The sequence below is a fragment of the Callithrix jacchus genome, chromosome 4, assembly GCF_049354715.1.
Source record: "Callithrix jacchus isolate 240 chromosome 4, calJac240_pri, whole genome shotgun sequence".
In the NCBI taxonomy this organism is placed as follows: Eukaryota; Metazoa; Chordata; class Mammalia; order Primates; family Cebidae; genus Callithrix; species Callithrix jacchus.
The window spans coordinates 80509166-80523378 of record NC_133505.1 but is presented as its reverse complement, the minus strand read 5'-3'; the positions used below and the strand labels follow the sequence as shown (position 1 = coordinate 80523378).

The 14213-nt window shown below is 37.6% G+C and overlaps 1 protein-coding gene across 6 annotated transcripts in view; it reads left to right on the top strand.

Moving 5' to 3' along the window:
- FILIP1 (filamin A interacting protein 1) overlaps nucleotides 1-14213 on the top strand; it is a 217429-nt gene that overhangs the window by 198692 nt on the left and 4524 nt on the right. For 2 of the 6 annotated variants that reach the window (XM_078369561.1, XM_078369560.1), the window contains one exon: nucleotides 2176-2233. The exons of 1 other annotated variant lie outside the window; for it this stretch is intronic. In XM_078369561.1, coding sequence (XP_078225687.1) covers nucleotides 2176-2233 — 58 coding nt within the window. Of the gene's footprint in view, nucleotides 1-2175; nucleotides 3007-14213 lie in introns of those variants that run through there. 3 more of the 6 variants (XM_078369558.1, XM_054254175.2, XM_078369559.1) reach the window with 2 other exon arrangements.

Genomic DNA, 14213 nt, shown 5'->3' with positions numbered 1-14213 from the left:
TAATTACAGAAGAGCTTGTACTGTTTAGATGCTAACTTAAGGTGATAGACTAGAAATCATGATTTCTAGACTCTAAACAAATTCTACAACATAAATTAAACTCTCTTAAGAAAGACATGAAGCTCATAATTTAAATATAGATACTGTGGCCTTTTTCCCTTTATTTTTAATATGATTTTCTTTAATTTTATATGCACAAATGTAGACCTGAGGCAGGCTTCAAAGTGTGAATTACTAATAGCTTTGCCAGTAAAGCTTTTACTTACTGACTCCTTGTGAGCCAAATGGCATTCAGAATTGTTTACTGTTCTTAGGTAATTCAATACTGCTTTTTAGGTAATATAGAGCATAGCTTGGTTGTGTAGGGTCTTGCTTCTTTCTGCTGCATTTTATAAAAAGATATTGGAGGTATAAATCATTGTAACCTAGAGCATATTTTCTGCCATAACATTTTCTTACCATTTTTAAGAGTCAGATCAAGGTAGCCCTACCGTCTATATTGACATTTTTGACTACTGATTGAACCTCACACATGAGTAACATGTCAAAACAACTGTTTAGGACTTCTAAGTTCTGAATGGTCCACCTATTTTAAGTATATCAGATCTCATAAAATAAGGACAACAAAAGGTTTGGAACACTTATCTTAGAATTTAAACAGTGAGGCTAGTTCATTTGTACGTTTATTCATTCAATATTTGTTGAGTGTCAGCTACACTTTGGGCATGGGCCAGGTGCTGGCATGCCAACAGGACTGTAGAAGTTCTTGACTTAGTGGTTTAGACAAGATTTAACCGACTTAGTGGTTCTATAAAAGAGGTATGTAAAAAGGAGCCAATGGAGAAAGCGTCGCAGAGGTGGAGGTTTCACAGATAAAGAGGGATTTTCAAGAACAAAAAGGGAAGGAGTATGTAAACAGAACAGCGTGTGCAAAGGCACGACAATGTGAAGGAGCCTGGCATGCCTGGGGAATGGTGAGCAGTCCCATTGTGCTGCTACCAGTTGCACATGGGGCAAAAAATGCAAGAGCAGAAAATAGGCAAGCAAACTGGTTGGATATTAAAGGGAGGCATATGTCTTATGAAATTGATACTTACAGAGTAGCCACTGGAAGGGTAATGATCTCGAGAAAAACATATTGCTTATGTTTTAGAAAGGTGTGTGGAAAACAGTTTAAAGGGTAACTTGGAAGGGATGGGGATGCTGTTGCAATTCTCTATCTTAATGATGGGGCAGGCTTGAACTATGGTAGTGAAAATGAAGACAGAGATGTAGTGAAGACAGAATTGAAATGATTTCGTGAGAAATTGAGTAGAGAGGGTGGCTCTTGGTTTTCTGATTTGGCTGTCTGGGAGAATGAGAAATTTACGGGGACTAGCTGTTTAGGAGAGAGAAGAGGAAAAGTAATGTTTGGGGCATGTTATATTTGAGATGTCTGGGGAACACCAGAAATATCCAGGGAGCAATTGGGAATAAGGATTTGCATTTCTAGAGAGCATTGAAGCCTAGGGGTCCTAGGGTTTGAACACATGGGGTAATAACTAAGGCAATTCTCAGGATGAATGCTAAACATTAAAAGGAGGCTGAGAATGGAACATGGTGACACTCACATTTAGAAGGCAGGCAGAGAACAAGGAGCCAGCAAGAGACTGAAAAGGGTCATCAAATATGGTGAATTGATGAGGCAGTCCTAAGAAATCACAGCAAGAGAACACGTTAAAAAGGAGAATGTAGTCAGCAGCGACAATAACATGCCAAAACCTGAGGTCTTTAGGAGGTGAAAAGAGAGTGATTTCATCTGAAGTGGAAGAAAGGAGGGAGTGTAGAGGTAATCTGGGAGCAGTAGGAGTAAAGTTGCCTGAGTTTTTGCCTGGTGGTCTATATTTATTTCCTCTGTGAAACTGGAGTTAAGGCCATCTTCAGTAAGGGCAGAGGAAGTAAGTTAGTGCTCAGAAGAGAAGAAGTTTCAAGCAAAGTTGTTTTAAGAGAAGGGAAGGGGAGATAATCAGAGTGGATTAGATACCTACTCCAAGTTTCTCACAATTATTTTATCTGGGAAGGGTCATCTGTGGGTGTTCCTGTGTGGCAAGAGTCCCGCTAATATTCAGAATGATGGCATGTCCAGAGGAAACTCACCAACATCTTCCTTGTATCTATGTATTTTCTCTCTTACAGTCAGGACAAGACGGGTCATCCCAGCGGCCTACACCCACCCGCATTCCTATGTCAAAAGGTATGAAAGCAGGAAAGCCAGTAGTGGCAGCCCCAGGAGCAGGAAATCTGACCAAATTCGAGCCTCGAGCTGAGACTCAGTCTATGAAAATAGAGCTGAAGAAATCTGCAGCCAGCAGCGCCACCTCTCTCGGAGGGGGGAAGGGCTGAGGGCAGTGGCTAAGGGGGTATGTTGTGCAGATGCTACTGCTGCCGTGAAAGTGAAACTTCATCTGTTTGTGCCAATTCTTTATATGTACTAATTTAAGTTTTAAAGATTGTGTTTATAAAATAACCAACTAATAACCATGTGTCTTTCCTATTTTGGGCATTCGTTTTGATGCTGGGGAACACAATTAATTAGCAAAACTGTTGCTTGCTGTGTAGAAGCCAGGGCCTCAGGCAGGGCCTGCTTTCTAGTTCCAGCTTTGCTTCTAGCAAGTTGACCTATCAATAGACTGACCCATCTGAGCCTGTTTCCTCATCAATTAGATGCGGGGACTCAATCACATGCTCTCTAAGGCTGGTTCCCATATTTCCTAATTGCAAACCAAATTTAGTGTACCTTGTTCCATAACAATTTTTTATTTTAAAAAATTCTATTATGAAATAAGACATACTTTAACAATTGTCATTTGCCTCTATCACATCATGAATTTGCTTTATGTGCTGGAAAAAAAAAATCACATAGCTATCACAGGGCCTGGACCTCTAAAATTTTGCAAAAACAAAAGCTTCTAAGATGATTTCAGGAAATAATATGAATGTGTAATAAAATGGAAATGAAATACGGAATCCTAAGAACAGAGTTTTACTTATTTGTGTGTGTCTGTGTGTATTGTAGAAGTTTTAGCCCCTCCATAAGATTCCCAGAATTTCTTAGACAGTAATTTTAGGATCACTAATGTCAGACTCATGCTCTATTCAAGTGTGCAATTGATTTAAATTGTGGACTAGTTTGAAAAGAGCTGCCAAATGGCCTTTTATAGCTCAACAGAGATTGTAATGAATAGAAAATAGCAGAAAGTAAATTCTGATACATTAATGCCAAGGGAAAAAATGACATCATGCATATCTTAATTGAATTCAAATATTTTTCTCAAATAAGTATAGACTTGCAAGCGTAAAACCAGTTCATGATTTGGGTGTGTATGTGTATATGTGTTTTTGTGTGTGTGGTGTGGAGAAGTGGATTATTTCTGTCAGTTTTACTCTTGTTTGAATCAGTTTCTTTCATTTTTAGGCATGTTTTAATAAGCATGAAGCAGAGTGTGAATGCAAAATGCCAGGTGTATTTGTGAGATTAACCATGTTAAAGTGGGCCTTGTGCTTCATAGCCCTACATAACCAAAAATGAGTTCAAGGCTAGTAACCCACAGCTTAGCATACAGGATCTCACATAGGCTGCACCTTTGCTGACATCTTTTAGCCAACTTAGTGAACTTTACAAAAATACAATAGCAAAAAGTCATAGATTTTTATTTTTCCATTTTTGAATTGTGAGTGTTCCAAAATTACGTGGATAGCACTTCTTCTTGATATTTGGGGAAAAGCATATTTTTTTAAAAAAAGATGTATGATTAGATTTTAGCTTGTGATTCACATGTTTCATGATGCCAAAGCTCTTCTCTCAGTTCCTTACCACACCAGATGTTCTATTGCTTGCAGAACTTGGGCTTGAATTATATATAGTGGTGGTAGATGTAGATGCCTCATAGTATTCACATTCACTTTAGTCAGATGGCTGTTGCCTACTGCTCATCAGTTCTCAGCATTGTATTACAAAATGTTGAGTCACCAGGTGCAGTGGCTCACGCCTGTAATCCCAGCACTTTGGGAGGCTGAGGTGGGTTGGATCACTTGAGGCCAGGAGTTCAAGACCAGCCTGGCCAATATGGTGAAACCCCATCTCTACTAAAAATACCAAAATTAGCTGAGTATGGTGGCGGGTGCCTGTAATCTCAGCTACTCAGGAGGCTGAGGCAGAAGAATTGCTTGAACGAGGGAGGTGGAGGTTGCAGTGACCCAAGATCACACCACTGCACTCCAGCCTGGGCAATAGAGTAAGACTCTGTCTCAAAAAATGAAAAAGGAAAACAAAGTTGAAGAGCCATGTTAAAAACCTGTCATAATAATGAGATTTTAAGGTCAAAAGAAAGAGAGAGACCGAGAAAAAGCACTTTATGATTTTGGATACATTTGAAAAAGAGAGCTTGTCATTTGGAATACCAACTTGTATTTTTTTAAAAGGTGATTTTTCCTTTTTCATAAACTGAACATTCAACCCTTTCCAAAAAGACATTCACTGTTTTTACTAATGTGTACCTGACATTCGTGAAGTATTTAGTGTTACTGTACCATAGCATATTGTATTTGAGCAAATGAGGGTGTCAGAAGAACAAAACACTGCATTCCTTTTGACTCCACCTGCCATTCTTCAGTGACTTTTACCATAATCTTACTGCCACTTGCTGCTGTTTTTGCTTTTACCTTCTCACATCTTGCTTATAGTCTTTCTTCCTGGAAACACCATCTACAGGAGAGTGCTCTGAAGGCTTAACAGTGCATGTACAGGATGTTTACACATCTAGATCTTGGAATAGAGCCACCCAGAAAGTACAACTGCTACAAAAACTTGGCAAAACAACACAGATTTCCTTTTCAGAAGTGATAAAGGACAACTACCATGGCAGTTTTTCTTTGTAATTTTAAAGCCACTCTGTATTTATTGGATAGCTTTGCTTTAAGCCACATATTAGAAATAAAATCCACTGGGGATAAGAGGTGGAGGACTAAATATACCACAACTCCAACTTCCATTTGTGAAGACAGTACTTTTAAGATGCAATTTAATGTGCTTCTGTAGGGGCGAATGGGGCTAAAAGTTTGCAATATTTTCTCTGTCCTGAAACATATTGCATAGTAAAATAAAAGGGGTCTCACCTTGGCTGAGGTGTGTAGCTGCTGCTCAGGCCCCACCCTGAAATCTTGGGAAGGTGAGTGACTGGGGGTGGAAGGTGTGCCATTTCCACATATTTCAGTGTGATGGTGCCCTCTAGAGATGTACAGGACATGATCTACAAAGCTACAGAGGAGACCCTGGTCTTCACTGTCTGCAAATAGTTGTAATGTGCTGACTATTTCAGCAGTCTATGATGGGTGACCACCTTACATGCATGATTCCAGAGATTTTTCAATATGGGACACAGCCTCAAGAGTGTTTGTCATTTTTTTTAACATATGAGCTATATATCTAGTCATCTGCTTAAAAGTGATTCAGTTTCTACTGGTGTTTTAATTGTATTTCCAGTGAGGACTGGTTGATGAGTGGCAATCGAGCTCTCTCGAGAGATTTTAGGGTATTCATTAAGGGTGTACCCACAGCTCTTACTTGAATGTCTTCAAGAAAGAAGTGGAAAAATAGCTTTCATGTGTAGTATGGGGAGAGTATAATTTCAGAGACATGAAAACAAGTCTAGGAATATAAAATGTAAAATAGTCGAATTTCTCATTCCACAGATTCAGAATACTGGTGAAAGAGTGAGATTTTTCTTCTCGGGAAAAACACAGGTTTATAGATATAAAGAGCACATTAATATTGGAGGCTGGAGGGCAAAGAGAGAGAACCAGTTATTCATTACTCAATGAGGAGATAGTCATAGACAGGATTTCCAGGAAATCGGAAGATATTATTCCAGAATTTCCCCAACCTAGATCATGTTTTTTTTTTTTTCCTGTCTCCTCCAGGGTCTCGTTGGTTATTTCTTTTTTCTCTGGTTATTCCATTTCTCTTCACTTGCTGTTTCTGCAAAGGATATAAATATACTCTGACCTCTCTCATTTTAGCAAAATTCCTTGTTCAACTGTGCAGTCCTCTATAGCTACTTCCTGGTCTCCTTCCACGACCAGGTTAGCTACTGACAGAACACTCAACATTTCCTGCCTCCAGTCTCACACTTCCCATTTATCATTAGTCAGGTTTTATTTTTAATAAAGAAATTCATGTACATAGTTCAAATATTAGCCAGAGCTAAAAGACAAAGAAAAGAGATGTTGCTTACCACTTCCCTGAGCCCTCAGTTTTTTTTCCCCTCCAACTCTTAGCTGTTTCTTCTGGCATTTATCTTCATGTTTCTAACTAAGGTATTTATATTGTGACTTTTTATTTCTAGATTTTAGATCTTTTTTGTTTTCGCATTATTGTTTTGTTGGTTGAAGGTTTAGCTTTCTCACTTATCCCTTCTCTTTCCTTTTTCTCATCCTCCCAATATGATTACATCCTCAACTTTTTGATAAATCAGCAGCCAACATTTATATATTTATGTGTTTTACAGTGCAAATTTAAATATGGTTATCTGGCTGGGCCCGGTAGCTTACACCCGTAATCCCAGCACTTTGGGAGACTGAGGCAGGTAGATGACCTGAGCTCAGGAGTTTGAGACCAGCTTGGAGAACATGGCAAAACCTAGATTCCAGCCTCAAAAATACAAAAAATTAGCTGGCCATTGTGGTGCATGCCTGTTATCCCAGCTCCTCAGGAGGCTGAGGTAGGAGGACCACATGAGCTTGGGTTGCAGAGATTGCAGTGAGAGATGGTACCACTGTGCTCCAACCTGGGTCACAAAGTGAGGCCCTGTCTCAAAATAAAAATAAATAAATAAGATTATCTGCTGAGCCACGTAGTCTACTAGGATTATGCTGTCTTCCTCTTATCACATTTTTCCCTTCAAAAGAATAATTGTCTTAATTTTTCATCTGTTTAGTTTCCTGTGTATCTATTTTTTTTCCAAATGCTCCATTAGACTTGCCAAACGCCTATCAGTAATTTTTCCAAACACTTAAATACACCAGTTTCATAGTTTTCTCTGGAGGCCTTCCTAGTTCAGCCGTCTGCTTCCATATTCAGTCTGGACTGGTTGTCTTGGCCTGCTGCACAATTGTTGCCCTTTTGCCTATGTTGAGTTCTCCGATTTCCTGACTACTTATATTTGACTTCCTTTATCTACTATCTATTGATCCATTGTCTATCTATCTGTCCATCCTATCTATCATCTATCTATTCTGTCTATCTATCTATTATCTATCTATCTATCTATCTATCTATCTATCTATCTATCTATCATCTATCCCTCTATCATCTATCTATCCTCTCTCTCTCTCTCTGTACATCTTCTAATAGTTTTTAAAGGGAAAACTCCTCCAGTAACCTTTCTGGGGCAGGCTATCTGAATTCTAGGAATAAGTCAGGGAGGTAAGATGAGAATCTTCAAGGTATAAACCTTTTAATCCCCTGCATCCAGTCTATGCTGCCCATTCTTATGTCTGGGACCATGACTTCTTAGGTCAGTTTTTCCAGAAAACAAACCTCTGATCTCTAGTAAGGGAAAGGGCCGAGTTAGGCTGTGCTCTTTTTCCTCAGTGACCAAGACATCTAATCTCCTTTGCTTCTCCTTTCACCTCTCTGCCCTGCCTCAGTTTCCCTTGTTGGCTTCTTATTTTATGCATACATAATAAGGATGGATGTTTCCCACATCTCTATCAAAAGCCAGGTTCCTGCTCTACAAGCTGGTTCTGGTGATTTTATCTATACCCAGATGCTGATGACTCCAAACTTCTATCACCAACTGTATATTGTGTATTTCCAAATCAGCTTGTCTAAAAACCATTCTCAATACTGCCCCATCTTCTTCCAAATCTTCTTCTCTTATTATTCTCCATCTCGGCAGGGATATTCTGACCCATTCAGTCTCCCAACCTAGAAACCTGGTAGCCACCATCTATGCTTCTCCTTCTCCTGCCCTCGTTCAGCAAGTCCTGCTTATTTTCTTATCCTAACCCACTAACATCTCTAGCAGCTTATTTCCCTTCCGTGGCCCAAATTGAGGGTTTTCAACTACTTTTTATCTGGGTTTCTCTGTTACCATTGTAATTGGTCTTGTAATCTCCAGCCTCAAAATTCTAGGATTCATTTTTCATTCTTGCAGTTTTCCAAAGTGCAAGTTGATCATATCACTCTTATATTTGAAAACCCTTCAAAAGGTCCTCATTACCCACAGAATACAATGCTACATGTATTTGAGGCACTCTGTGACTGGGCTCTGCTTCTCCATTCTTCTGAGCACCTTTCCCTTTCCCTTGGTGGGACCCCCACAGTGCAGGCCGGCATAATTGCTTGAATGTCAGGCCATGCCCACCCTTCCTTGACTTGTTCAATTTGTTCCTTCTCCCTGAATTGCCCTTTCTCTTATTTTTCTTTTGGCGGTGTGTTCTTCTCTGTTCAAAACCTATTTTATGAACATTGCTTTATCTAGGAAGATAAACTATTATTTCAGAATCTTTCCTGGGGTTTAAAGGCCTGTCCCCTCCTGTACAAAGCTTGGCACTCATTGTAGAAAAACAAAACTGGCAGTTGAAGAATGGCAGAAAGTTGGGCAAGAAAGAGCTGTTTCTGATTCTTCTCTTTTCAATGCAAACCAGTGAGAATGACATGGAAGGAACTAACAAGTCCTGTGTGAGAATACCAAGGTAATGAGATGACAAAATTACAGGAAATCCAGGTACTGTTGCTTTTGGGTAGTGAAAGTTACTTCTATTTCCCTGTAAAGGTACAACAGCAGGTAATGGATGCAAAGCAGCCAGGAGTCCTGGACTGGGGAGTTCTCACCTCAGAAGGCACCATGCCTGTGAAGAAGGGGGCCTGAGAGCTGTCTGTGAAGTATAAACACACAGTGCACGCATGACTTACAAATGGCCCTTTCCTCACCCTCTCAGATTCCCCCAGCGGAACACAAAGGCACTTCAAGAACGAGAAAGTTTCAGGGGTTTGTCTCACGCTTTTCAAGTTCTTGAAGGACCCTTTTGAAATAGGACAGAGAGGCTCTCATTTTAAAGAACCAAGCACCACCAAAAAGCGGGATTTAGGATAGAGTTCAGAATATCCAGAGAAGAAGAGCTGCTGAAAAATGGACTTGATAACTGAAAGGACAGAAAACCATGAGGCTGGAGCCCTACTCTTTCCTGCCACCAAAAGGCTGTGTAACTTTTGGCGTATCCTTACCTGGGCTTATGATTTAACACTGAGCTATAATTTTTTATGATTCTGGCATTTTCTCTTATGGTCATAAGAGAATATGCTTCACTATTGTTTAGCAAGCAGCTTACAAGATCCCCTACAATGCTTTTCCTAAGATCGAATGATTAATTGCTTATCTGGTAAAAGTACTTTTGGCCTTTCTACTTATGCTAATGCTACACATATCCAAAATCACAGATCTGGTTAGAGCTGAAGTAGACCTTAGAGATCAAGAGGATAATTATCTCTATTACTAAAGAAGACAAACAGCCACAAATCCTTAAAAAAATCGCACAGATGTCTAACCATCTTGTTAGTGATAAAGCCAGGACCAAAAATCACTTCTTCAGTTTCTCTCAGTACATTATTTATTATTTCATATGATGAAACTACTTCAAGTGAGTAAAGTGTACATTCATCCATAGACTAAAACACTCATACTCATTGGGTCAAAACAATACTGCCAAATGATACTGAGATGTCTATAAGACATCTATATAGAAACTATGTGAAAATGTTCTTATAAGAATATTTTGATGAATATTGTCCTCATTTAAAAAGTGAAGTGACCTCAGTTTTCACACATAATGTTATTTTGCATGCTATTCTGTGACTAGCCATAGACTCAGAACAACCTAGGCATTTAGCATCTGTGTTTAAGAGAGGAGAACCTCAGCATGCTTGATTCAAATACTTACCTGTTTTTCCAATACTTAGTTTTTATTCATAGTTAATGTTATATATGGGAACGAATTCAAATTTGCTTGTATCTGTAAAATAGCAATCTGTGCTGGAGATTAGAATTAGTTTGCCAAAAAAGAATTTATCAGTTATAACTGTGATTATTGGTGACTTCGGCATCCTGGGGAGACAAGGGGATAATTTGGGCAGATGGTAGAGTGGGAAATGTGCTGGAAGGAAGCAAATACATTATTAGGTGGTTGAGAACTCCCAAGAGAGTTTGTATCATCTGATTCAAAAGTTTCCTAGAGCAAATGACAGAACCTATTAGTGGAAGTATTTTTAATTGGCTGAGCTGGAATCCAAAGAGGAATACAAGTCCAAATCAAGAGAGGAAGTTTCTTGAATTTCCTATTTAAAACAGATGTTTTAACAGAACTCTGACTAATATCTGAATGTGATAATAACAGGATAGAACCCTGAAGCAGTTTATGAAAATGAGAAACTTAAAAGTAAACCATATTTAAGTACTTCTAAAAGGTATATAGAAAATAGGACATTTTTGCAGTGGACAAGTCGTTCTGAGGCCAGTAGGTTCAAAGATGATGTTTGGTAGTTGGTGGAGGGAGGGGAAGAACAGCATAGCCCTAAGCTAGTACCTCTAGGAAGAGGCCCTGGTGGGTAGGGAGCCACAGAACATGGGATGCAGGCTCTATATAGTAGGAAAATTGACGCAAAACCAAGAGGACTTGTTTTTGTTCTGTAACTTGGTGTACAGCTTCCTGTGGATAAAGCATTCCTCCCTTTGCTGATGTAATGTCTTGTTATAAGTTGAACTTCTGGTATATTTTGTCTTTAGTGTGTGAACTTAGAGGCTAGCTATTAAAGTGATGTGTCCATTTACCAGAGCAGAATTTGTTTTTTAATTTACAGCTCAAATGTTCCTTTGCAGTGTTTGGCAGAGTATAAATATGAATTACTTGGGAGGGAGGTATTGGCTTTTCGAGGAGTACATCTTTCCCACTCTACAGCCAAGGAGACCTCCTGGGAGGAAACAATTCTAATTTGCTGTGAGGTTGCCTCACTCTGCACTCAGGAGACATTCTCCACCAAATTTCTCCCCAAATCCTATCTCATGCACACAGCTTTGCATCTCAAATCATCTGACTGGTCAGCAGTTTTGGGATACCACCAAGGAGGATGAATATTTAATAAGGTTGGAAATCAAGTGTAATTAGGGATTGATACTATGTTGAACTTCCTTTCCAGGAAGTTATCCAATAGCTAGTGTATTAAAAGAATTAATAAAAACTACATCATCTCACAATAATGTCATAATAACAAATAATGTATTTAATGTGTTACCTGAAGTTTTTTTTAAGGAAAAAAACATGAAGGTAACACTGGAGAGAAACGTATAGAGGAAAGTGCCTGTAAGTACCCTTTGTGAACCGCTAATATAAAAAATAGATAAAAACTCAGTGTCTCTCATAGTATATGTTCACTGAAATTTAGGGTTTTTTAAACTTCCAATTAGAGAAAAAGAAATTATGTTAATAAACATCTTCATATCTGACGATACCAAATTTAAGTGCTTTGCTATTTTGAGTTTGCCAACAGAGGTGGTAATTCAATCTGCCTGTTAAGTGCTCTACAAATCACTAATGCCAGAAGAGTGGTACCTGTAAGAAGAACAATTATGATAGATGTTCAAAATTATGATGTATAAGAAGAAAAATTATGAAAAATTATACCTGATTTTACTGAGACAGTAGGAGATGGAATAAAATGTGCTCACCAACTCTGTAACTTCAATAAGATTTATAACATTATTTTCCTATATATAAAAAGACAGGAAGAGACATGGAAATTCAAGTCTATTTTTACACAAATAATGGCATTAATCCCCAAAGCACTAATTTTAAAAAATTTATTTAAATTTTTTTTTTGCTGGCAGCATGGACTCCATGTGCCTCAGACAGTTTTGCTATATAATGAGTTACTTCAAAATGTAATGGCTTAAAGCAATATATATATATATATTTGAGACTGAGTCTTGCTCTTTCGCCTAGGCTGGAGTGCAGTGATGTGATCTCAGCTCACTGCAACCTCAACCTAATGGGTTCAAGCTATTCTCCTGCCTCAGCCTCCAGAGCAACTGGGATTACAGGTGTATGCCACCGCACCAGGCTAATTTTTGGTAATTTTAGTAGAGATGGGGACCATGTTGGTCAGGCTGGTCTTGAACTCCTGACCTCAAGTGATCACCTGCCTCGTCATCCCAAAGTGCTGGGATTATAGGCGTGAGCCACCACGCCCGGCCTTAAAGCAACATTTTAAAAATTTCTCACAGTTTTGTGTATTGGCTGGATGATTCTTATTTGAGTAAGTTCAGCTGAGACTTGAGGAAAACATAGCTAATAAGCAACTATAAATTTAGTTAATCTGTTTAATAAGTTTAAATTAATAGAGCCACTATCATATAGATCTTATCTCACTATCTCTAGAAATAAAATGAAGTATGTCACTATCTGAAACAACATAATCTGGGTTTAACTGTATTATTTTAAATGAAGTTTATGTACACAAATATTAAATACCACCTTTTATTATTAAAGTACAATTTATATAAGATAAACTCATTTAGCATTATCAAGTATTTCTGAAACATTTGATTTAATAACATAATCTGATTAATAGCATTAGCATATACAGCATGCATGGATTATGAGTTTGCTAATTTAAATACAATAATTAAATGTTATGGTCCAACCAAGACATTGTTTCTTCTGTGTATGGAAACTTATTACTATGATGGAGATTTCCAAATGCTAGAAGAATTAAGACAAGGCAACTCTAAGTTGTGCCAAATGCTAGGATTAAGAGAAGGCAACTCTAAATTGCCTTAATTCTAGCATTTTATAATTTCCACTGCTGTACACTGAAGGGGAAAGAAGGTATTGTAGTAATAAAAAATGTTAACCCTGAAAGGGATATTTCAGATGCTCTCTATTACCCTTACTTTGTACTGTGGAAACAAAGGCAAAAGGTTTCTGAATTACATCCACAATAAGAACAATTCTGATTTCACTCTTTACCTATGCTTTCTTAAGGGAAGGAAATTGGTGATACTTTATCAGGGAGATTTGAGACCTGGTTCTTTTTACTATTTGAAACCTACTGCAGAATTTAAAAAAAGTAGTGAGAAACCTTATTTTAATTTTGGATGCTAAATTTTAACTACATAATATTTAGTTAGTATTTAAATTTTGCCTGAAGATTTTGATATATTTTTAGGCATTTAAAGAAGTTGAAGCTGGAACATTTTTTTAACAAAAAAATAAGATGGTTTTTAAGGACTTCTGGTATAGTGCAGTATTGTATGTATGTCTTGAGAACCTCATAAAGCCTTCATAGGCAAATATTCTTAGGTGTATAAGATATTTCTATATTTCATTTTACTTGGCTTTCTTAGCTACCTCAAATTCAAGCCAAGAGGCTGAGGGAAACAATGAAAATAGCTCCACCTATTGGTCATTATATGGTAAGGTTAATTACACCAAATTAAGAAAACATTTTCTTTTTGGCAGATAATCATCCACTATGTGTAATTACTATGAACCTATAAATCTGTGGCATAATATAATTTAATTAATGTTTACTTATATACTAACTATATAAGTAAAAATAAAACTTAAATACTAAGTATTTGAGATTAATGTGAAAATAATAGGTAGAAATTTCCTCATGTTACTGATAAACGCTGACATGTTTCTGCATTCACAAAATATGCCATATGTTGAAAAAGATGCATTAATAATAAATTTTTAAGTGAAGAAACTATTTGAGGTTTATTTTTTTCCTCTGCTGTGTATAATCTCATTGATTTAGGACTCTGTCTTATTTTGATCATACATGTAGTTCCATGCCTACCTAGCACAGTATGCAGCCTCAATAAATAGTTCTTCAATGACTGAATGAAGTGATTCACACTGATACATGTTCATGAAGGCATAAAGGTTAACATAAAAGAAAAACTAGTAAAATAAATATAAATGTTAATTATTCATAATGTGCTGGATTGTTGTAATTACTATCGCAATCTAGTTTAAATTTATAAGAATAAATTTATATTTTAAAACATATAGAGTTATGCAAAAAGAAGCAGTCAGAGACAAAAGTGAGTCATCTGTATTTATTGACTTCTTGGAAATAGTATGTCCTTAATAAAACTCTAATCCACACACGC